The sequence below is a fragment of the Dipteris shenzhenensis genome, chromosome 28 (assembly GCF_047967505.1).
Source record: "Dipteris shenzhenensis isolate YYH24624 ecotype China chromosome 28, Dip_SZ_1.0, whole genome shotgun sequence".
NCBI lineage: Eukaryota > Viridiplantae > Streptophyta > Polypodiopsida > Gleicheniales > Dipteridaceae > Dipteris > Dipteris shenzhenensis.
Window position 1 is genome coordinate 41,591,412 of NC_141623.1, and position 25,327 is coordinate 41,616,738.

General features: G+C 42.4%; 1 protein-coding gene across 3 annotated transcripts in view; it reads left to right on the plus strand.

Annotated features, from left to right (window-relative positions):
- The window catches only part of SFC (ARF GTPase-activating protein), a 95,266-nt gene that overhangs the window by 19,752 nt on the left and 50,187 nt on the right, over nucleotides 1–25,327 (plus strand). For all 3 annotated transcript variants that reach the window (XM_087399983.1, XM_087399985.1, XM_087399984.1), the window contains exon 2: nucleotides 19,945–20,021. In XM_087399983.1, the coding sequence (XP_087256109.1) occupies nucleotides 19,945–20,021 (77 nt within the window). The remainder of the gene's footprint in view (nucleotides 1–19,944; nucleotides 20,022–25,327) is intronic.

Here is a 25,327-nt window from a genome sequence, read left to right on the forward strand (position 1 = left end):
TACATGTTACTACATGTAACATGTTAACATGTAAATGTACATGTAACATGTACATGTAACATGTAACATGTACATTGATGTACATGTACATTGATGTACATGTTACATGTACATGTTACATGTAACATGTACAATGTACATGTACATGTACATGTAACATGTAACATGTAACATGCATGGTTGTTAAGACACTCGTGTCTTATGATAAGACACTTAAGACACTTAAGACACGTGTCTTATCTTAAGACACCTTTAGACACTCTAGTGTTTTTTTTTTTTTTTGGTAGGTGGGGAGTAACAACACACATTGAGTTTGACTTAGCCATGCTATCATTGATGGTGACTTTGGATCTAGCAGTGGCAGTGACCTCATAGATTCAGATTAGGATGAATCTTTAGAGATAGCTTTCTTTCAATTATATGTATCGAGATGCAATTTTCATTCATGTCACATGTGACAAGATTCAATTGTCAGTTTAAACCTTTTAGTACTCAAAACTTGCAAGCTCTTCAATCGTGAGTCTAAACTTTAACTTTTAAGTCTTGAGTGACAAGTCTTGACTCTTAACTACATTGTACAAGTGCATTGTTTCTTCTTGCATTATTCAAGTGTAGCTTATTGTACTTCTAGAATCTAGCAACTAGCTATGCTAGCAAGTTGTACATTTTTATACCTATACATATATTAATTAAATATTTATTATTATAACCACAATGGCGTGTCTTACGTGTCTTATCTTTAAGACACTTTAGACACTCGTGTCTGAAGCGTGTCTAACGTGTCGTGTCTTAACGTGTCTTACAACCATGGTACTAACATGTAACATGTAACATGTACATTGTACATGTTACATGTTACATGTACATGTTACATGTTACATGTTAAATGTAACATGTAACATGTAACATGTAACATGTAGCATGTAACATGTTACATGTACATGTAGTACATGTACTACATGTACATGTACATGTACATGTACATCTACATATCCATATACATATACATATACATATATGCATATGCATATGCATATACATATACATATGTATACATGTAATATATATATATATATATATATATATATATATATTACATGTATACATATGTATATACATATACATATACATATAGATATGTATATGTATATGTATATTTATATATATACATATGTATATGTATACATGTATGTATGTAATTTCTATATACATATATATACATGTATGTATGTAATTTATATATACATATATATATGTATATATATATATATATATATATATATATGTATACATGTATGTATGTATGTAATTTATATATACATATATATATGTATGTATATATACATGTATATATACATACATGTATATACATGTATATACATGTATATATACATACATGTACATACATACATGTATGTATAACATGTATATACATATATATGTACATGTACATACATACATGTATATACATGTATGTACATACCATGTACATGTATGTATATACATGTATGTATGTACATGTATGTAGATACATGTATTTACATGTAGATACATGTATATACATACATGTACATGGTATGTACATACATGTACATACATACATGTATGTACATACTTGTGTATGTACATATATATGTATATATGTATATACATATATATGTATATATGTATATACATATATACATATATATGTATATACATATATACATGTATATGTATACATGTATACATATACATGTATATGTATACATGTATATGTACATGTATGTATATACATATATGTGCATGTATATGTATACATGTATATGTGCATGTATATGTATACATGTATATGTGCGTATATATGTATATATGTATATACATGTACAGATATATATATATATATATATATATATGTACATATACATGTATATACATACATATATAGATATACATGTATATATATATATCTATATCTATATATATCTATCTATCTGTACATATATATGCTTTGACTTCTTGTGGCAAAAAAATAAAGATCACGACATAGGTTCTAAAAAGAAACGATACACAAAGGTAGTAAGTGTGGAAGATGTTTGCTCTTGGATAGATTTTCTTTTAGATAATCTTTACATCACAATAGGTGATTCTTTGTTTCAACAAATTATAGGAATCCCCATGGGCACTAATTGTGCCGTCTTTTTTAGCAAACTTTTATCTTCACTTATGAATTTGAGTTTATGCAACGTCTTATTTCTATCAATAGTTTGCCGTTTTATTGATGATTTAGTTGTACCAGATGTTCCTAACTTTCAAGACTTTATGTACAAAGATGCTAGTGCTTTTGGAGAAGGAAACTATCCTCGTGACTCTTGTGAACTGAAATGCACTTCAAGAGGGGATTCTTGTGTTTTCTTAGATCTTAGAATTTCTCAATCTACCATAGGATTAGAGGTTGATATTTACGATAAACGTGAATAACCTGAATATAGTAGTTTACACATTATAAAAATGCCTCACATTGACTCATAACATTTCTGATTTGGCAAAATATGAAGTCATTTCTTCCCCATTCCATAGATTTTTCCGCCTTTGTACAACTAAGGAGTCTTTTATCACTCAATGTAGTAATTTGATCACTTTACTATTACACAAGAGGTATAATCCAAGGAAAATAATGAAAAAAGTACACACAATCTTAGATATGAAGTCTTTTATCTATGGTGTATCGGCCTTAGGTATGTTTAGAATGATTGAATATAAGCTGAAAACAAAAAGCGGGGAGCTGAATAGCCCGTTTTTCTTTTGGTTTCAAAAGAGAGTTTGTTTGAGTATGCTTATGCTTTCTAAGTTAGAAATGTATTTTTGACTCCTTGTCGGAAACAATACATAAGTGTAAAGGACCATTTAGCTTTTTACGTTTTAAATAAGAGTGAGAGTGAGAGAGAGAGAGCGATATTCGAGTTTTTTGGAAGATTTTGTTTCTTGACTTGCTTGTTTATTTTTGCTTAGTCACCTGCTTCTTTTCTTCTTTATTTCTTGTTTTCTTTCTCTTCTGGTTATTTGGCGTATTTTAGTAAGCACTGGGTTTGCCCAAGAGACTCCGTGAGTCTTTATAAACCCCGTATAGCTGCTTATGCTTGGGCACTGATGACGACATAAGTGTTGCTTTGCTTGCTAAGTATGTCTTCCCTTTGTTTTTCTTAAAAGTTTTTGTTTACCTCTTTTTTTCTTCTCTTTCATATTCTCTTTTATATTCTCTTTTATTTTCTGTCTAGATTTTTGATCTTTAGAAAAAAAATAAATCTAAATTTGTATGATTGGACTTATTCTAGTCTTACAAAGCTTTATATATATATATATATATATATATACGTATATGTATATCTATATATATACATATATGTATATATATAGATATACATATATGTATATATATAGATATATCTATGTATAGATACATAGATATATCTATATATGTATATAATAGATATATCTATGTATAGATATATCTATGTAAAGATATATCTATATATCTATATATATCTATATTTATGTATATCTATACATATACATATATATACATACATATATATACATACATATATATATATATATATATATATATATATATATATATATACACACACACACATATCTTTAGATATCTATATATGTAGATATATAGATATATCGATGTATATCTATATATATATATAATATAGATATATCTATAGATATAGCTATGTATCTATGTATATCTATATCAATGTATATATATATATATATATATATATATAGAGATATACATTGATATAGATATACATAGATACATAGCTATATCTATATATATATATATACATTGATATATATATACATAGATACATAGCTATATCTATAGATATATCTATATTCTAGGTGGCTTTACAAGAATGAGCGTGTCCCATCAATGAATAGCCCTTTTCTTTTATAGCCAAGAGAGGGGGTCTCTCCCAATAAATGCATCCTCCCACATGCATGGTGTGTGTGGAAAAGTCTCCCATGTGGGCTAAGCGGTTACGCACTCTCAATTGTGTGTGACAACCCTTGGCTTCATTTTTCCACATATATCAACCCCCATATCCGAAGTCTAAGATACTCCCCTAGTCTCTTCCCAATTTTATAATACGTTCAATCATCTAGGAGGATAAGTGGAGGGTTGGCACAAGTAATCTTGCCACCTAATCCTACTTTACCCATTATTTAACTTGCATTCTTGGACTATCAACCCCCCCCCCCCCCCCCCCACATGGGCCTATTCTACATGGAGGGAATAATCCAATATAATATCCATCTCCACCTATTTTATATTACCTCTCCCATGCTCCTTGGTCCATGTGTTACTAAATGTAGGCATGGGACCGCCTAGGTGGAGGGGTGGCACATGGAGGAACCATGCCACCTTAACATTTTTATAATATAACTACCATGCATTATGTACAACACACCTTATGGGTCCTCTTACGTGGAAGGGTGGCATGTGGTCATGCCTTGCCACCTCAATTCTGGGCCCTATGCACACCATATTTTATTATACTATTGCCACACATACAAGCACACACATATATTTATGTGTTTTACCTTGGTTAAATTTATCCATAATAGTTCTCTCCCCAAGGCAGGGAATGCACAGCATTTCCATGCCTGGGACCATCACGAACAAAGAAGGGCTTGAGATAACGCTTCTTGATCACCTTCTTGCCATATGCCTCATGCAGCTCCTATACTTGTACAGACCCATTGCTACGTTCGTTGATGACTTTGTATGGACCGCTCCACAGTGGAAGGAAATTTTTATCCATCTGGTGGTCCAATCTATTATCAAAGCATAGCACAACATTCCCCTCAGCAAAGTGTCTTTCCCATCCCTTGCGAATCTTAGCATCCATGCGGGTCTTTTGTCGGTTCTTTTGGATCTCTGTTTGATGGAGTGCAAGGTGTTGGGTTTCATCTAGCTTCTCAAGTTGTACCAACCTAGACTCTACATGTTCTCAAGGCTGGAATTTCTATCTCTAGTAGTAAAACTGCCTCAGTACCGTACACCAACTCAAAAGGAGTGTGACATGTAGACGTTTTATGGGTGATGTTGTAAGCCCAGACGGCTTCAGTGACCTTCTGATCCCACTGGCTCCTGTTCCCCGTGGTCATTTTTCCCATGGTACTACAAAGGAGGCCAGTGGTCCGCTCCGTTTGTCCCATGGATGCCGGATAATAGATGCTAGAAGTGCGATGATCAATGCCCATGCGATCCATGAGCAACTCCACTGCTTCATTTAAGAATGGACTCCCATGGTCAGATACTATTTCCATGGGTGTCCCAAACCTTGTACAGATATGTTCAAATATGAAATTTGAAATTGCCTTACTATTTGTAGCGGGGAGGGCGATAGCTTCGGCCCACTTAGTGACATACTGAGTGGCTACCAGAAGATACTTCTTTTTGCGGTCAGTCATGGGCAGGGGCCCAACAAAATCTATTCCCTACTTCTGAAACGGATGGATGGACATCACTGGGTGATGTTGCTCAGGACGCAAATCCTTCCTACCAAAGAATTGGCATGGTTCACAAGTTTTGCAATACATAGTGACATCCTTGAACAAGGTCGGCCAGTACTACCCAACATGTAAAATCTTCTTAGCTATATAGTCACCGGCATAATGGCCTCCACAAAATCCGTCATGATAATGCTTCAATACCTTAGGTACTTCATTATGGATCCCCAACTTCTATGGCCGCTACAAGGGTTACATCGAGACACTTCTCTAAATCAATCAAAGCATTCTTCAAGTTGGAATAACCCCCCTTTAGGATTTTGAAAGAAAAATCATATTCTTGTAGAACTGCCAACCATTTGGCCAACCGGCCCATGGGATTTGGTGATTGAAGAACCTGCTTTGCAAGACCATTGCTGTAGATTATAATGGACGACTTTCTAGCCACATAATGCTTAAATTTCTCAATGCAGAACACCAAAGACAAGGCATGTTTGCCAGCCTCAGAGTAGTGTCGTTCAGTTTCGAGCAATTGTCGAGAAGCAAATCGAACGGGATACATGAACCGATCCTCCCCTTGCTGGAGAATAATACCCACCAGAGTGTGCTCACCAAACCCAGGATTGATATAGAAAGTCTTTGACCAATCAGGATTGCGTAGAATGGGTTCTGAAGCCAAAACACTCTTGATTTGTACAAACCCATGATCACAATCCTCATCCCAAGAGAAATCAACTCCATCTTTTAATAGCATAGTCATGGGTCGCGTCAAAGCAGCATATTGATCAATGAAGCGGTGATAGTATCCTGCTAGATTGACAAATGAGCGTACCTGACGTTTGGTTGTTGGCAGGGAGAGCTTGAGGATAGCTTCTACCTTCTCGGGGTCAGGCTTGACTCCCTTAGATGAGACAATATGTCCCAGTAACCTCCCTTGAGTGGCTCCAATGGTGCATTTATTAGGGTTCAGGCTACCATTCGCATCATTGACCCTTTGGAAGGCCAACCTAACCTTCATGATGTGCTCCTTACGTGCCGAGATTATATAGAAATCATCTTAAAACACCTCCAAGAAAACCCCCAAATATGGAGCAAACACCATCTGCATAAATCATTGAAAGATAGCAGGAGCATTGGTGAGGCCAAATGGCATTACTTTGAATGCAAACGTCCCCAAAGGTGTGGCAAATGTGGTTTTAAGCACATCCTCCTCAGCCATTCTGATTTGATAAAACTCGGAGTAACCATCACAGAAAGTATACATCTCATGACCACTTACCTTCTCAAGAATGAGGTCTTGAAAGAGCAGAGGATGATGGTTTCTCTTGGTGGCCCCATTGAGTTTCTTATAATTGATGCAGACCCGCTACTTGTTTTTCTTTGGGGTGACTACCACTGGTGAAACCCATTCAGTATTGTGAACCGGAACAATAAACCCAGCTTCTACAAGCTTCTGCAACTGTGAGCGCAAAGCATCGGTCTGTAGAGACCCTAATCTTCGATACTTCTGAGCCACTGGCTTAGCATCAGGCTTCAGCTCTATCTTGTGTTCTATGGCAGTCACATGGCGAAGGTGGTAGCTAGTTGCGAAGAGGTCAGGGAAATCTTTAAACATTTCTAGGAACTCATCTTTCTCACTCGGAGTGAGGTCAGGGGAAAGCATAGATTCAAGCTGTTGAGGACTAGCTGTTACCTTTTTTGCAGGTGGCGGGGTCGGAGACACCCCCATCATGTAAACTTCCTCCTCTGAGAAGAACTCCCTCTCGTCTGATTCTTCCATTGATTCAGACACCGAGGATGAGAGTATCACTGTCTTGATCCTTTTCTTCTTCTGGTTCAGTGGCACCTGGTTGCACCGGGATCTTCTCCTTAGAAGCACCAAAAGACATGTGTCCTGCCTTCCAATAGCTGACTGCATCACTCTTTCTTAACCATGGTCTCCTGAGTATGGTTGGATAACTTCTGCCTGTATCTTCGATGTCCATCACATAGAAATTGACGGTAGTGGTCAACCCATTGATAGTGATGAGCAAATCCTCAATGACTCCCAAGGTAGCGAGTTGTCGATCATCTGCTACCTTGATTCGAGTGGAGGAACGCCTTATGCATTTCAAATTCAATTTCTTCATGATTCGGGGCACCATGATATTACATGCAGCTCCCCCATCGACACACACTTTTGACATGGCAATTATCTATGATGACATCTATTGTATGTGGGTGCCGATCAATTTCTTTAGAGATATAAGAGACCTCTCGTACCTTTTCCTTTTTCTTGCTCTTCCTTGTTGAGAGCCCTTGCTGTAGCTCACGTCTCACCTTAGGGCTTAATGCTATTAGTTGAGGAAGCATGATGCTCAAAGACCGATGAGCAAGGTCTTGAACGATCGAATAGTCTTCTTGCCCTGAGCCGATGGGAAAATCCAAGGACGACCAATTACTTCTGCGAGATCTTTTAGTATTCTCTGTTGGTAGGTCTGCCATCTCAGCATCTGAGGGCTCCGAGGACACCTTCTTCCTGGGGGGTACGGGCCACGGTTTGGAGAGGGGTCTGAGGTGGTACGACTTCTTTTCCCAAGGTCAAGGATCTCCACGTCGGAATCCTCGGTGCTTGATTCACTTAGAAGATTCACCCTTGGAATATTGGGACATTCCGTGCGATAATGACCCTTCTGGTGGCATTCGTAGCACACAACATTGGCACGTTCTCTTGGAGGGCGATTGGCTTGATTTTTGATGCCCACCATCTCAAGCCGAAGATCATTCAGGGCCTTGGCTAGGTCATTGACTCGAGGTTCTTTAGCAAGAGGGCCGGGGGAGTAGGAAGGACGGGGGCTCGTCGGCGAGGCTGGGGAAATCTTCCAGGCGGATGTTGAGGATATACTCCTTCTTGAGGGTAAGCATCTAAGGGAGGACCATACATTTGAGGTGGAGGCGGTGGATAGATCCCTGATGGGGGGTGGGAGTATGCCCCTGAGTTGGACCCCCCAGGTTGTTGCAAGAATTGAGGGGGTTGCGGAGGGACAATCGTCTTCTTTGAGGTGTGGTCAGATTGAACTTTATCAAACTTTTGAGTAATCTCATGTGCTAGCACCATAGTTTCTGGATTCTTCAATTAAGCTTGAGGCGGAATTCGTCTCTTGCTCCTGCTACAAGGGATGTAATCTGAAGGAAAGGAGTCTTTGAGATGTAATCTATGTAATCTGTGTGTAATCCTTGGGCAATGTTTTCTTAGCTATGTGACTAGCCCAGCACATGTTGAGTCATTTCAGCTCGAAATCCGGCATTGTCTTCTTGCATGGCAATTAAACGGTCGAGGAGCACGGCCGCTCGATCCACATATCGACGCTCCGTCTCACCTTCTGACTGCTCCACATATCGACGCTCCGTCTCACCTGCAGGTACACATTCTCCGGCTCCTCTTCTTTGCCGAAATACTCAATCATCGCTGCTGTCAACCTTGGCCAGCTTTGGCAAACGTCTTCAGCCTGCTTCTCATACCACACTTGAGCTAAACCCTCTAGAAATGTGGGAAGAACCAACAACCATCTATCTTCAGTAAGAAATTTGAGAGAAAGACAATAACGCTTGAAGGCCACAAGATACTCATTTAGATTTTCTTCAACTCGTCCATACAACATGGAAATGTCAGCCATGCTTGGAAAATGGAAAAGAGAGAGATGAAATGTATTGGCAAACAATTGAAAGAGGTAGCTTGAACTGAAAATCAGCACACATAGGTAGGGTAGGGTGTGACTAGTGTATTGTGAAATATTATACGGGAGGAATCTTCAGCATAGAATAGCTCACAGACAATCTTTAAAGGATCAACCCTCATGATATTGCATCCAACCTCATGCGGTGCTGCATGAGGTTGTTCATCAAGGCAAACAAGAATGCCATGACAAATGTTAACAGTTGGAGAACTTGCACATCACCTTCAGCTTTTTTCAGTTCTGGTAGTCGCCATGCTATTTCTTCAAGGGGTATGTGGTTTGGCATTCTTCTTTTGTGCAATGTCCTTAAGGAACTTTCTGATGATCTTCCGAAGTCGGTAAACTCGTATCAAATATACCCAACACTTAGTTTCATGATGACCACAATCTTTGCATTCCTTACAAATGATCACGCTTATTCGTGGCTTGTGGCTTTGTTGTGGCGGTGCTTTGACTCGCTTCATGCGTGATTGAAGTACAAGCTTCACGTGCCAAGTAATCAGCAACTATATTTTGAGCTCGAGGGATATGCTGAATTTTTACCTCTTGAAATTGTTGGCAAAGTTCCAATGCTTGTTGATGTCGTCGAACCAAGCCTTTGCTCCGTACCTTTCCACCTTCCACTAAATTGTTCACACATGAGTTGAGAATTTCCTTGCACCTCAAGTTGCTTGATGCGATGTTCTTGTGCCTTTTGTTGTCGAACCAAGCCTTCGCTCCGCACCTTCCATCTTCCACTAAATTGTTCACATATGAGTTGAGAATTTCCTTGCATCTCAAGTTGCTTGATGCGATGTTCTTGCGCCTTTTCTAGCTAAAAAATGAGTGCCGAGTATCAGCTTGGTTGCAAGTACTTACTGGTGCAGACTTGCTATAATAATACACCTCACTCCCTGGTGAAGTGAGCTTCACACCCACATCAGCAGCCTTGGTCGAAGGTTTGTATGCTCCATCAAATTGGAGGAGCTAAGATATCATCACACCAAGACTAAAATCCGGACATCCCAAGTTTCTCGGTAGTCTAAGATAGGTAGAAGGAGAGGATGGGGAGAATTCAATACTTGAGCAAGACGTTCAGCACCAAATAAACTTACAATCCTTTGTTGATAGTTTATCTTTAGACAAAAAAGAATTACAACTTGAAGCTCAAAATGAGGCACAAAAGGTTGATTAGGTATAAAGGGATTCCTTATCGAAACATTACCAATCATAGCCGAGCCTTAGAAACCTTTATAGTGAGATCGAGAAGAAATCATTCAAGACGAGCTTATCCACAGGAATTAATAAGCAGATGCGCTAAATCTCCTCCGAAGCTTGGGGAGCATCCCACCCTTCGAAGAATGTCAGTCTTTTAATTATCTCCGATACAGCAAGTAGCTCGATCACCGCACAATGAGTAGAATTGAAATCAAAGTTCTCTCAGTGTATCACTAGTTCTTCAGCTTGAATCATCCATGGTGTATCATCCCACCCGTCGTCTTCTTAAACGATGCATTGTACAATCAGTTGTTGAAGATCAACATGAAGATCAAGAAAGAGATCTCGCCAATTGATAGCCGAGATGAGCCAAGGACCAAGCACCAAATCCTTGAACTAGTCGAGAAGTGACATAAATATCCACCCTCCTCGTGTTACGTGCGTCCAAGGAGTGAACTTGAAAAAGTTCAAAATCTACGATCTAGTATCAGATATGAATAGAGCACATGAAATGAAGTACTTTTGCTTTTTACAACAAGAGGAAACTCAGTACGGTTAGAGAGTTATAGTTCATTAGATTTCACCATATAAGCAATATCATTATACTTTCATCACTTCCTATTTGCTGGCCCATTGGTAAGTCTTCCTTTTGTGAACGGGGAGGTCTTTGGTTCAATTCTCACTCCTTAATAAAAAGAGAAGAGAGAAGAGGAGAAGAGAAGAGAAAGAGAAGAAGAAGAAGATAGAAAGGGGGACGCGAGGTCTGTTGCAGATGTGCAGGAGTAGTTTTGCGTGGCATCGCACAGAAGATACGCAGAAGCGATTTTGCAGACACGGTCGACCAGAAAACGCGTGGCGCCGCACAGAAGATGCGCAAGAACCCAGAAGATGCGCAGGAACTACAGGCGGAAGGTGCAGAAACTGAGAAGTTCTGCAGCCGCAGAGATAGAGAACTGCGAGCAGAAGATACGCAGATTGGAGGCGCAGAAGCAGAGAACTGCACACGGAAGGTGCTGTAGAACTAACCAACCGTACGAGTAACGACTTTTACGCCGCTAGTCGTGGAGATTTCGATCCTAGCAGCCACATCAGTTCTATTAACTAGAAAAGAATTCGAGACAAGAGGCTAGATGCTAGATATGGCGACGCTCGAGGGCCATATAGGAAAAGGGAACGTGAGAAGAGAAGCGTTAACATGGGTGCGGAAAAGAGATTAAGAGGTGTGGGAATGAAGACGGAGACTATGGCACAAGGAGAGAGGGAGAGGGGAAGGAGGAGCATGTACATAATGGGACGAGGAATGTAGAGATGGAGACATCAAGAGAGGAGGGTCATGCTTTATTTGAAAGGAAAGATGGGGGGAAGAAATCAAAGTACTAGGTAGGTGGCTTTACAAGAATGAGCGTGTCCCATCAAGGAATAGCTCCCTCCTTTTATAGCCAAGAGAGGGGGTCTCTCCCAATAAATGCATCCTCCCACATGCATGGCGTGTGTGGAAAAATCTCCCATGTGGGCTAGGCGGTTACGCACTCTCAATTGTGTGCGACAACCTTTGGCCTTATTTTTTCACATATATGAACCCCCATATCCCAAGTCTAAGATACTTCCCTGATCTCTTCCCAATTTTATAATACGTTCAATCACCTAGGAGGACAAGTGGAGGGTTAGCAGAAGGAATCTTGCCAACTCATCCTACTTTTCCCATTATTTAACTTGCATTCTTGGACTATCTACACCCCCTCCTCCCACATGGGCCTATTCTACATGGAGGGAATAATCCAATATAATATCCATCTCCACCTATTTTATATTACTTCTCTCATGGTCCCTCACTAAATGCAGGCATGGGACCGCCTAGGTGGAGGGGTGGCATATGGAGGAACCATGCCACCTTAACATTTTATAATATAACTACCATGGATTATGTACAACATACCTTATTTGTCCTCTTACGTGGATGCGTGGCACATGGTCATGCCCTGCCACCTCAACCTTGGGTCCTATGCACACCATATTTTATTATACTATTGCCATACATACAAGCACACACATATATTTATGCCTTTTACCTTGGTCAAATTTATCCATAACATAATATACATGTATACATACATAATATACAGAATATACATACATACATAATATACATACATACATAAGATACATGTGTATATATATATATATGTAGATATACATGTATATATATATATATATACATATATATATATATATACATGTATGTATATATATATATGTAGATATACATGTATGTATATACATGTAGATATATATGTAGATATACATGTATATGTACATACATATGTAAATACACGTACGTACGTACACATATGTGTACGCGTACGTACGTGTTTGTATACATACATGTATGTATCATGTCGGCAACGCCGCTCAAACTTCCCGACTAGTACCTACTCGGAGTCAATCCATACGCTCACATTTCACATGATCACATTACCTGAAACCTGATGTTCATCAGTTCAGTGAGAGCAAACTTCAGAGTTGTTCAGAGGCATTGCCGACATGTATATACATGTATATACACGTACGTACGTGTATACATACATGTATATATATATATACACATGTGTGTGTATATATGTATACACACACATGTGTATATACAGTCAATCAAGGACAGCAAGCCCTTCCTCAGCCCATGATGCATCTAGGATATTTCGGAGAGGGATCAGTTTTTCAGGCAATGGTAGCACCATCCGCAGAGGCACCCGGAATGCCAGGTAGCTTTATGGGCAGCATGCAGCCGGGAATGCAGAATTTCCAGCAACCTATGATGGGTGGAATGCCCCCTGCAAATGCCAATATGATGTACTCAACATTGGGATGCAGCCTAGAATGCAAACAGGAATGCCTAGGACAATGGGCAATACTTGGAATATGCCACAGATGCAGGGAGTGGGACCTGGAATGCCAAACCCCACTATGTGTATGGTTGGAATGGCTCAGAATGCGGGAGCAGTGATGCCCCCACCGTTTTTACAGCCCCCCGTTTATGACAATCTCACCCCTAAAGGCAAATTGAAAGATTACGAGGAGGGAGGGGCAACTGTCAAGTTTGAGACTTTCAATGGGATGTAGGACAGATTGAAGACTTTGACATTCGTGCAACAGTTTGATGCTACCTACTCAGGTGGACACTTCACAGAATCCTCCAAAGTCCGAAAGGCAGCCACCTTTTTGAAGGGCAATGCGCTCCAATGGTGGACCAACCTCCTCTTGCAAGGCAGAGCACCTACCACTTGGGTCAAATTCAAGCACATCTTCTCAATAGCATGGCTCACTACCACTTTTGAGGTGGATATCATGACCGCCTGGTATAGGTTGGATGCTGCAAATTGCAGAAATTTGGAGGACTAGAATAAGAAGTTTTGGGAAGCCCTATTGCCAGTGAATTCTTACAGACATGTACCACTGTCCGAGCAAATTGAAAGATATTGTTGCGGGTTGCCAAAGGAGATTCGGGACTACTGCACGAAGACAGCAAGCCCTTCCTCAGCCCATGATGCATCTAGGATATTTCGGAGAGGGATCAGTTTTTCAGGCAATGGTAGCACCATCCGCAGAGGCACCCGGAATGCCAGGTAGCTTTATGGGCAGCATGCAGCCGGGAATGCAGAATTTCCAGCGACCTATGATGGGTGGAATGCCCCCTGCAAATGCCAATATGATGTACTCAACATTGGGATGCAGCCTAGAATGCAAACAGGAATGCCTAGGACAATGGGCAATACTTGGAATATGCCACAGATGCAGGGAGTGGGACCTGGAATGCCAAACCCCACTATGTGTGGTTGGAATGGCTCAGAATGCGGGAGCAGTGATGCCCCCACCGTTTTTACAGCCCGTATATATACACATGTGTGTGTATACATATATACACACACATGTGTATATATATATATACATGTATGTATACACGTACGTACGTGTATATACATGTATATACATACATATATATATACATATATATATACATATATGTATATATATATATATATATGTATACATATATATATATATATATATACATATATATATATATGTATGTATGTATGTATGCATGTATGTACATGTCGGCAATGCCTGTGAACAACTTTGAAGTTTGCTCTCACTGAACTGATGAACATTAGGTTTCAGGTAAAGTGATCATGTGAAACCGTATGTGAGCGTATGGACTGACTCCGAGTCGAGAATTTTGAGCATGGCTTAGATTGGCAACTTGGGGAGATTAAAGTGTCCCCTCTATGGAAATCTAGTCTACTCTTATCTAGATCTATACCAACTGTCGATCGATGAAAGAACATCAAATAATTCATTTTCCTTTGTTCTTTTTAAGTGCGGGGTCAGATGCGTCGATGTAGAGGCTGATGTGCGTGTAGGAAGTGGATTTGTCGGCGAGGCTCAAAAGTGAGTGTAACTTGCACCGAAATGGGCACGTGATGTGACAAGCGCGTAGAGCACAAAAAAATGAGCGACTTTTCTTTTTGGAGCGCCCTCAAATTCTTCTTGGATCAAGAGATATGACTTGATCTAGGTGGAGGGTCAAAAGGAGTGTAAATGCGCTCAATGATGATGTGTCAGTGTGGGTCACATGTAGTGATGATGTGGTACTGTGCTTAGCAAGAGATGTGCCTGTGGAGCCTTGTGCTGAGGTGGCAGGAGTGGTCACATGCAGTGACTGTGGAGCACTGTGTGTGCCTGCAGAGGGTCAGTATGCTTGACAGGGGACTGTGTGTCACGTGGCAGTGATGAGGTGGTAGTTGATTGTTGACTGTTGATTGGTCAAAGTATTGACATGGTACTTTGACCTAGCAACTCAGGTGGCACTGTTGAGGTGGCATAGATGATGATGTCAGCATATGATGTAGCTATGCTGAGGTGACAGCTGAACTGGCAATGATGATGTGTCTGCTGACGTGTCACTGGTTGATGACATGGCTGATGAGCTGGCAGGCTAACGTGGCTAGATGATGTGGTAGTACTGATGTGGCTGTCAATATGATGTGGTAGGGTAATGTGTCAGTGGTGACAGCTGGCAGATAGACTGATGGCGTGGTAGCCTCACGGGACTGTTGACTTGGCAACTGGATAGAGTTGTTGACATGGCAAGATAAAATGCCACGTGGAGGATGAGGTCTCACGGGGTGCCACGTGTCGGGGACGTGGTCTGCCTGTCGGAATATTTAAAGATTCCAATGAAATCTTCTAGGTTTCGTCTATGCAGAGAAGCGCTGGAGAGCAGGTTGCTGAGCCCGTTAGTGGGCTGCATGTCGTGGAGAGGCTGTGGAAGCCACTCAGGTCGGCTGCTAGAACGTGGAGGTGATGGCGATGCAAGGAGCTATGTGCGCTAGAGCAGCCAGGGAGCTTAGGAGCGCTTGGCTCGTTGTTTGTAGAGGTGCCCGTGCTGTGTGTTAGTCGTTGGCGATAGCGTTAGGAGAGGTTAAAGTCGTTGGTGTAGGAGGCGACGGTCGTAAGGATTTGTGTCCACTGTGGTTGGATGTAGCTTGTGATGTGGAGATGGCGCCTTGTTTTTTTAGAGCAGCTACTTACAGAGGTGGAGAGTGACAGAGGCTTGAATGCACCGCCTTGGAGCCTTTCGTGGCTGTAGGAAGGTTGGCCCGTTTGAGGCTAGCCCGAGGTCTCGACTGGTCTTGGCAGTCGTGGTAGTCGCTGGCAAAGGAGTCCGTTGCGCAGCATGCAATCGGGATGGCTCTGATGCCATAAAAGTAAAATAGGTGGGGGCCCTCTAGACTAAATTGCCCTGCATACACAAACATAGGTAGGATAGATGTGCGCAGGCTTAGAGGCACACTTTTCTTTTTGAAATCTAGTTGTCATTATATTACAAAGAACAGTCCCAAGAAAAGGGACAGGCAGTTATAAGTATAAGAAGATATCATTATGTGACGAAAAGGCAGGATAATCTAGATCCCCCCTATGTAGACAATCATACAACGATTGCCTTAAGGATGCCGGTATATATCCAGAGGGGGATCCTCTCTCTCTCTCTCTCTCTCTCTCTCTCTCTCTCACCGCGTCCGCATAGAGAGTGGCCTCTGCTATCATCACACCGCCTCCGCATAGAGAGCGGCAGAGCAGAGGGGATTCCTAGGGAGCATCACTTATGCATATTGTGCGACTGTCAGGAGGTTGAGTCAGAGGAGCATTTTATTTTGAGGTGCCCAGTGTACTACGAGATCCGAGGTCGCTACCACTGCCTCTTCAGAGACGGCTCCGGGCTCCTTTCCAGATTCCTTGCCTACCTAGATCAGAGATGCCTCGCGGCCTTCATTCACGAGGGAGTCTGACATAGAGAGTACTTACTCAGGCGACGGGGCTTGGCCACATCATCAGACACCTCTCAGAGCAGGATCACAGAGTTCTTCCCATCGAGTGACACTGATCGTCCAGTCTCTAGCCGTAGACGTGACGGAGACCCCGAACCGACGATCGCAGCACGACGCACGAGACATCGAGGAGACACAGATCACTCTGGGGACCTCCCGTCATTGTTTAGACCCGGGATACGTCCCACAGGAGTCATGGTGGCTTTGGTCTTGCGTTGAGCCTCGTCTAGGAGACCGAGATGCACGGCACCCCTTGACGGGCACCAGCGTCCCATCACCGGCTATGCACTAGCCAGGGCGACATGCATACGGAGGCTTCCGCTCCGCTCTTGTCGTTTTCTTTTCATTGTTACATCTAGATGTATTTGATTATGTATGATCAGACTTAGGATTCAGCATGGGTGATGATGCTTGTTTCAGTAGCTCCACCCTTACTGTGATTTGTATCAGGTTTTCTTTCAGTCTCATAGACCCATCGGTCTTCCGAAGACTATAATAAAATTTCTTTCTTTCTTTCTCTCTCTCTCTCTCTCACACACACACACACACACAACACCCCCCCCCCCCCCCCCCCCCCCCCCCCCCCCCCCACCACCCACTCACCCACCCACCCACCCACCCACCCATGCACGCACGCACGCACACACGCCTGCACGCCCGCGCGTGCGTGCACGTACGCACGCATGCATGCATGCGCGCGCACACACACACAGAGAAATGTCAACACTAGGAGGTGATAGAGAGAAGCTCTATGGTAGTTTCTCATAGGAGCTTGGGCTTTAGCCCCATCCTACGTGGCACACAGTGTCACTGACACCAGGGTCAAGCCCAGGTGGTAGTGACAACTGGCTGCCTAGCTTGCCTGAAATGGTCCAAAAGGGCCTGGTTTTATAGGCAAGGGCCAGCAGCCTGGTCGGCCAAAACCGACCAGCCAGTCAATTGTGCTGGCCCTTGTGTTGGCCCAAGGTTGGCTGGTTCCCAGCCCCATATAAGGGGCCTTCAGCCTGCCTTTTCACTAACTCAGCCTTCCTCAGTTCAGGACTCATCTCCTAGCCTCCAGCAGCGCTTTCAGCCAGCATGTGTGAGGTTTGGGTGTCCTATTTCTGCAGCATAGTTCCATCTTCCGCATGTCGCAGTTAGGGGAGTGGTCTCAGCACAGTCTTGTATGCCGATTTGGCAACCATGTATAATTAAAGCAGTGTTATAGCTAGGTAAATCTCATGTGTCTCTCATGCTTGGGTTAGCCTCTTATATTCATCTACTTTCCGCACAGCTGGCTATAGATTTTTGGTCTTTAGAACAACAAAAATAAATCTGTATGATTGGACATATTCTAGTATTACAAAGGTATATCTTGTATTCATGTACTTTCCGCACAGCAAGTCTCTGCATGTTACATTGGTATCAGGGCAGTATGGTTCCTTCTGGCCTGAGTTAGGTTGGAGGGAGGCTTGGCCTTGCATTGGATTGGCTACCCTAGAGTGAGGGACATGGTGAGTGCATTGAGACATGTGGAAAGTCCACATGAGATAGACAAGGGAATTGGTGCCATGAAATCATTCCCTTCATCCATGACGGATGTATGTGGGGGCTTGCCACATCATGCGGCCTCTAGATGGTGGATGTCCTAACCTAGGACTTAAGGTGCTATGTACAACTCTTTTTAACCTTTGATTCATCCTAGTCCAAAATTACCGCAATGGTAATCTAGTGAACTAACTCTATAGTTCATCACTTTTTCCAAAACGTCATGAGGTTGAAACTGCATCATTTTTATTGTGCTTAGAGGATGAGTTTGGACATGTTCCTACATTCATCCAGGTATATGGTTTTTTGCTGTCTTATTGGACTTGCAAATTTCAGATATGTAGTTTTGGTCCAAGTTGTAGCGTGTTGCTGTAGCGATATTGCGTTCTATTTGTAGCGGTGATTGCCCTAGTTGCTATGTTTCTAAGCCTAGTTGCTTAAAAATGTCCTTTTGGAAGAGACTAGAATGAGATGCTCGTCTTTATAGGTAGTTTTAGCTTGGTGAAACTACTTTTGATTAGCCTTCTCTATCACTACTAGCCTGTGTGACATTTGAGTTCGCTATTTATCTTTACAGTGTTGACAGAAACGTATTATGAAGAACTTTACATAAATGGATGCTCATATGTTTAGGGTGTATGTGTAACAGTGGCAAGTTTTAGTTTAGTATTTGTTTATAAAGGGTCAATCTCTTGAGTATTTTTGTCTATACAATGGTTTTAGTTGGTTTTTATGTGGGCATGCCATGTGGCACCCTTGTTCAATAATCCCACTTATAGCTAGGTGCTGAGTCACCTTCCTAGGCCTATAAAAGGGGCTTCAGTTGTACTTGCAGGATCATTCAAGTTTAGAACACTTCAGATTCCTTGTTTAGTATTTCAAGCCTTTGTCTTGAATGCTTGCAAATGCTAGAAGAAAATGAATCTAGCTTTGGCTAGCTAGCATCATGGGAGCTACTTGGATTCCATTTCCTCTTCCTAGTAGGAGTGAAGATGTTTTCTTATTTTTCTTTCCTATTTCGGTTATGCTTGCTATCTGGTTTCTTTGGTTTTCCTTACTAGTTACTACTAGCAACTAGTTTATGCTCATGGTTGGGTGCTTATGACATTGGCAGCGAATGTCATAGTCTAGTGCTTGCTGTGTGTGAAGGAGTTTATGGTTTTCAACATTGTGGGTGACTATCATGAGGTTTAAATTGCACTATTTGGTTTGTGTTGAAGGATTGAACATGAGCATGTTCCTGCATTCATTTAGTTGTAGTTTAAAACCATATTTATGACAAGTTTGGGAATGTTCCCATGTTGCTCTAGATATATGTAGTCCATGCTACTCATGTCAAAGTGTATGATTTGAATCTTTTTGTGGATGCTTGTGGTGTGAAGGTGACATGTTATATTGACGCTTATAATAAGTTTGGCAACAGTCCTTGGCCTCTCATGTCGTGAAATTGAGCTAAATTGTTTGTAATGTAGTTAGTCATGCATTGAAGTATGCTTTTTTGAGTTTGCCAAATATTGGTCTCATTTTGAGAGATTGAAATGGTTGGTTTTTGGTTTGCTTCTCTCGCTATGGTGTGTAATTTGTTGGTTATTTTGTATGACATACAGCTCCAAGCATTGGAGGAAAGTGCAGAGGCACTAAGGGATCGATGCCAAAGATTTTACAAAGGTTGCCGAAACTATACGTACGCTTCCACTCCTCATGCCCTCTCCTCTTAAACTATCCAAATGCAGATTAGAAACCTCAAAAAAAGAAAGCCCCTTCCAATTTTTTTTTAAAATTAATTAATTAATTTATTAAAAAAAAAGCCCCTTCCATTGTTATTAAGGAGGCTCTTTTTACGAGATTGATGCTTTTGCATTTGTCACCAGCAACTCCCTTCTACACTCCTATTTAAAGAATAGGTATTAGGATATGTGATATCATTTGCATCACTCAATGTGTTAACATGTTTAGATCAACTTGTCTCGCTTGCTCTTCTAGGTTATCTTACCCATAGCTTTTCAACCTACTTTATCATTTTCTGTCGCAAGTAAGCTCCCTAAATGGTTAGGGCATGGTTATTCTTGAAGAGGAGGAATTACTCTTTGTGGTATGCATAGCTACAAGCAATGTTCAATATGGTTGGTCAATCAAACTTCTTGTTACAAGTAGAAATTTGGACTTTAGAAAAACAAAAATTTGAATTTGTACGATTCGATATATTCTAGTCTTTCAAAGGTATATATATCTTGTTGCAAGTACGGTTCGCAAGCTGTCGATGATAAAGGGCATGGTTTGTGTTATCCATAGCTCCAAATGAATGTTTGCATGATCCGAGTGTTTGTGGTATGCAAGTTACAAATGAGTGTTTTCACGATATCGGCCCCTGGCTAGAGCATATGGGTATAGATGGCAGATGCTTTTGCTGCACAGAGGTGTTCAAAATGGGAGAGGGTGAGAGACACATGATTGGAGGCCTCAAGACTCTTCACACTCACACACCTATAGGACACTCCTAGGACTCTAGGACCACGCACACTAGGACCACACACACTAGGACTCCGATTCCAACAAACCCCCCTTCGGAGCTAGGGTGAGAAATTATGACATCATCCAGACTGTGCATCCCAGGCAATCTCAGAGGCTAACAGCTGAGCATAATTCAGAGGTTGAACCAAGCACTCTCATGGCTTAGGTGTCAACGTGATCAAAGACTCAAATCTGAGCATGGATGCATGACCAACTCATAGGTCTAGGGAGTACATCAACATCCTGGAACTCGGCCAGGCCTGATAAAGGAAAGACATAGCAACCCCCCCTGTCTCCTAAACGGGTACATGGAAATAAGTGGAGCCTTTTATAGGACAAGGCACACAAAAAGACAAATTATTACATCATTTTAGGGGGACTACCCAAGGCAGAGTACCTAACACACATGACTCTAGAAAGCCCACTCTTCATCTATCACCTCATGGAGGGATAGACCAGAAATAGCAGCAGTGCAGGCTTGTTCCTCAGGTCCAGAAGGTGTAGCTTCATCGTCTTCGTCCTCGCTCTGCTCCGCAACCAGATTGGCATGTTCTTTGGCTTGTACCTTTGCCATTTTCTTGAAACAACGATCCTCTGGATGGCCAAGTTTCTGACAGTAATTACATTTAAGAGGTTTTCCGTTCTTCTTGGGCTTCTTCTTGAGAAAGAATGCTTTTCCAGATTCAAAGGAAGATTCTGCTTTCTTTGTAAGCCTACGGTCCTCATCAATGAGATGAGCTACCATATCCTTAAAGCTCATATTGCGGCTGACTCTTAGGACAGCAAGGATCTCATTGTACTTGGAAATGTCTTCAATACTGGAGAGAAGTACAGCAACTTGATCATCATCTTGAACAATGGCTCGGATGGCAGATAATTGTTGGAGAATTGACCCAAGATTGCTCAAGTGTTCATTGAGGGTTTCAGTTTCCTTCATCTTGAGCTTGAAGAGTTTTTGTTTGAGAAATACTTTGGAATTATTGATCTTATTTCTCTAACTTTTCCCAAACGTCGTTTGTTGGCTTATCAAAATCCACATGGTGGATAAGGTTGTCAGCTAAAGCTAGGCCAATGATAGCCATTGCTTTATCATTTTGGTTCTCCCACCAACTGATTCTAGCATCATCACCTTGGGGTTTTGGCTCCTTGCCATTGGTGATAGTCCATATGCCTTCTCACATAAGAAGAAGCCGGAGTTTTGTCTGCTAAGTTGGGAAATTGCTCCCTGAGAATTTCTTGATGAACGAGGAGTTTTTTATGCTATCCATTGGTGGGAAGGTCTTAGCGCTGTTATTACAGCCAGTGTCTAAATCCCTTACAATGTTTACTCAAATTTCAAGAAAGGCCCAAATTTTACATGGTAGAAGCTTCAATTATGCCAAAGGAAGACATAGGACAAAAAAGCCCTAAATTTTTGGGATAGGGTTGCTGCAAAAATTAGGGTTTGCAGAAAATTAGGGCTTTTCAAAATTTCCTAGAGCATAGTGTTCTAGCAACACTAGGGGAGCTTCAGATCATAAAAGCCCCAACAAATTCACCCAAAATGAGGCCAAAAATCTTCAAAAACGCAGAATGTCTCAGATGGACTGTTTGCTGGTCAATGGAGAGGCATAGGTCCGGGCTGATACGGGCTCTTGTACACTGATGCTGAGGCTAAAGAGCAGTCGATGATGAGGCTTGGGTAGGAGCTCATGTGGAGAGGCGAACGAAGAAGATCAGAATCTAGACTCCAGCTTGCAAATTAGGTAATTACGAACTGGGTAGTTTGCAGAGGAAAGCGTGGAAAGAATGCAAACGCAGAGCAGCCACGTAGAAAACCTTTGCCTACCTCGCGACCTGTACTCAGGAGATCAGCCCAAGAGATACGCAGCGGAAGCGATGCACCTTCAAAGGATATGTCGGGCAGGTGACGAGTTGTTGTGCTCAACCAGAGACGGCGAGTTGTTGCGCCCAACTAGAGATGGCGAGTTACGGTAGTACTCAGGATGCAACGCCTGTCATGCGGGCGCCTATGTGCTCTGATGGTGGGTGTTGCAGCTCCGCACGGGCCTTCCTTGCTAAGGCTCAGGGTGTAGGTAGAAGCTCCGCAGGCAGTATGACGGGCAGAATGGCGCACAAGCACGCGTGGGTTCGGACCCCACAACCTTCCCACGTACGGCGCCAGGGAAAATAGCAGAGAGGCGGCAGCAGCAAGGCGTGAGCAGATTGCGAGGGAGGTCGACTCAGATCTGGCGTGACAGCGCAGGTGTGGCAACGAGGGGGCGCAGGTGTGGCAGCGCAGCTCCTCGTTGATGACGCTCATCACCTCAAGGAGAGGAGGAAATTACGAGTAGCTACAAGGTGAGGAATGGGCAGAACGCTTCAAGGTGGCTCTGATACCAGCTGTTGAAAATGGGAGAGGGTGAGAGACACATGATTGGAGACAAGAGCTGAGGCACAATAGCTGATGTTGATTAATTTCTTTACAACAAGTACATAGCCTCTTTTATAGGCTGGGCAAGCCTTCTCTTCCCACACAGACACCTCATAGATGAGGTTACACACAAGAGAATCTAGGTGAGGAATCACATCTACCACATGAGGTGGCACAAGTGGCCTCAAGACTCTTCACACTCACACACCTATAGGACACTCCTAGGACTCTAGGACCACGCACACTAGGACCACACACACTAGGACTCCGATTCCAACAAGAGGGAGTTCTAGAGACGATACCCCATTGCCTATGGGGATGCCTTGCAACTTAAAGGATTTGGCTAGTGGCCTTTAGGATTGTGGCCCACATGCAGTGGATACAACGAGACTTCACTTGGGGAATGGCACTGTGCTCACGGAGGTACGGCATGCCTTCTCGATTGACCAATCTCGCAAGTGTACAAGGTCCATGGCCAACAAGTGTTCCGGATAGAGACTGATGATGCATTGATGCTCGTCGCCTTCCCGTGTATGCCCAATGCCCTCTGTTGAGGCTCTCATGTAAATCTTGCTGATAATATACCTCTCATGGGTTTACCAAAAAATAAAAAAAAGTATGCCCAATGCCCTCACTAGAGGACAGTATTTGGGAGACGATATCCAACATCATTGCCTGGAACATATGGGTAGCATGGTGCAGTCAGGTGATCGGAGGTCAGTAGATCTGTTGCCATCTAGTAGGATATTATCTTTACATTGTGCATGATTTGAGAGTGTGGTACTCCAAGATCGAGAGCGAGTGTCGAGATACGGGAGCGGTTCTGCAAGGCTTGGCCTGCAGGCGTACACCCTTTCCGCAAGGGATATCTGCTGGATGTATAGACCACCACCTTGGTTGTGTTGGAAATAGAGGATAGAATCACTCACACCTCACTCCCGATCTAGCTCATACAACACTCAAAGAGACGGAGAGAGAGAGAGAGCAAAAACTCAGATATATTCCTGCACAATCGTGGGCAGACAAAAGCTCAAAAGATGAGCATGTACAACAGCCAATAGAAGATGTCCAAAATGCTGAGCCTACTCCTCTCCCTGCATGCTTGCCTGTGCAAGGCCTTTTGTGCAGGTGATGAGAAATGAGGGGGGCAGAGGGGGCCTTTTATAGGCCCATTGCTGGGCTGAAGAAAACCGACCAGTAGGGGGTCGGCCGCCTGCTTGCAGCATTGACTCCATGAGCCCCTCCACCGACCAGGCTGGTTGGCCTTTGGAGGCTGTTCTGGCTGGCTTGGGCCAGGCCTATAAATAGGCCTATGTGCCCACATGGGCTGCTGATGTAGTCCGTAGGCCCCGTCTATACCTGCTCAATGAGTCACCTAGAAAGCCGTGCCACTTTCCCTTGCTGCATGGGTTCCAGCCAGGTAGGCTCTCTGCTCTTTTCTTCCCCAACCTCCCTATAGTCTCCTGCCCCCTTGTCCCCTCAAAACGGGGGCTCACAGGTGGGGCAGTGACTTTTCTAACAGGTTGTTAGCCCCAGTTTCAGAGATTCCCTTGTGAGAATAGGGAGAGAGGGAGAGAGCAAGAGAGTGAGCTGAGAGCTGAAAGCTTAGTTGCAATAGAAGAGTGTAAGAGTGTACAACTGAAAAGGTGAGAGATAAGGTTTTGTCCTAGTGACAAAACCTTAGTAGTCACTAATCATAGTTAGTGGACTAACTGCGGTTAGGGGGAAAAACCTCTTAAAGAGGGTAAAGTGCCCCTAACTAGCTTATTAAATTACATTGGTCACTGCTGAATTATATCTATAATTCTAACACCCCCCTGCAGTGCCAATGTCATGTACAAGGCTGATTAATCACCAAACGGATATAAGTTCAGGGCACTGCGAAATGCCTCAAACTTTTCACGTGGTAATGCTTTGGTGAAAATATCTGCAACATTGTCATGTGTGGACACAAAGATCATACTGATCTCTCCTGCATGCAACTTCTCTCTGACGTAGTGATAGTGAACCTCAATGTGCTTTGTGCGAGCATGAAACACTGGATTCTTTGCCACTGCAATGGCACT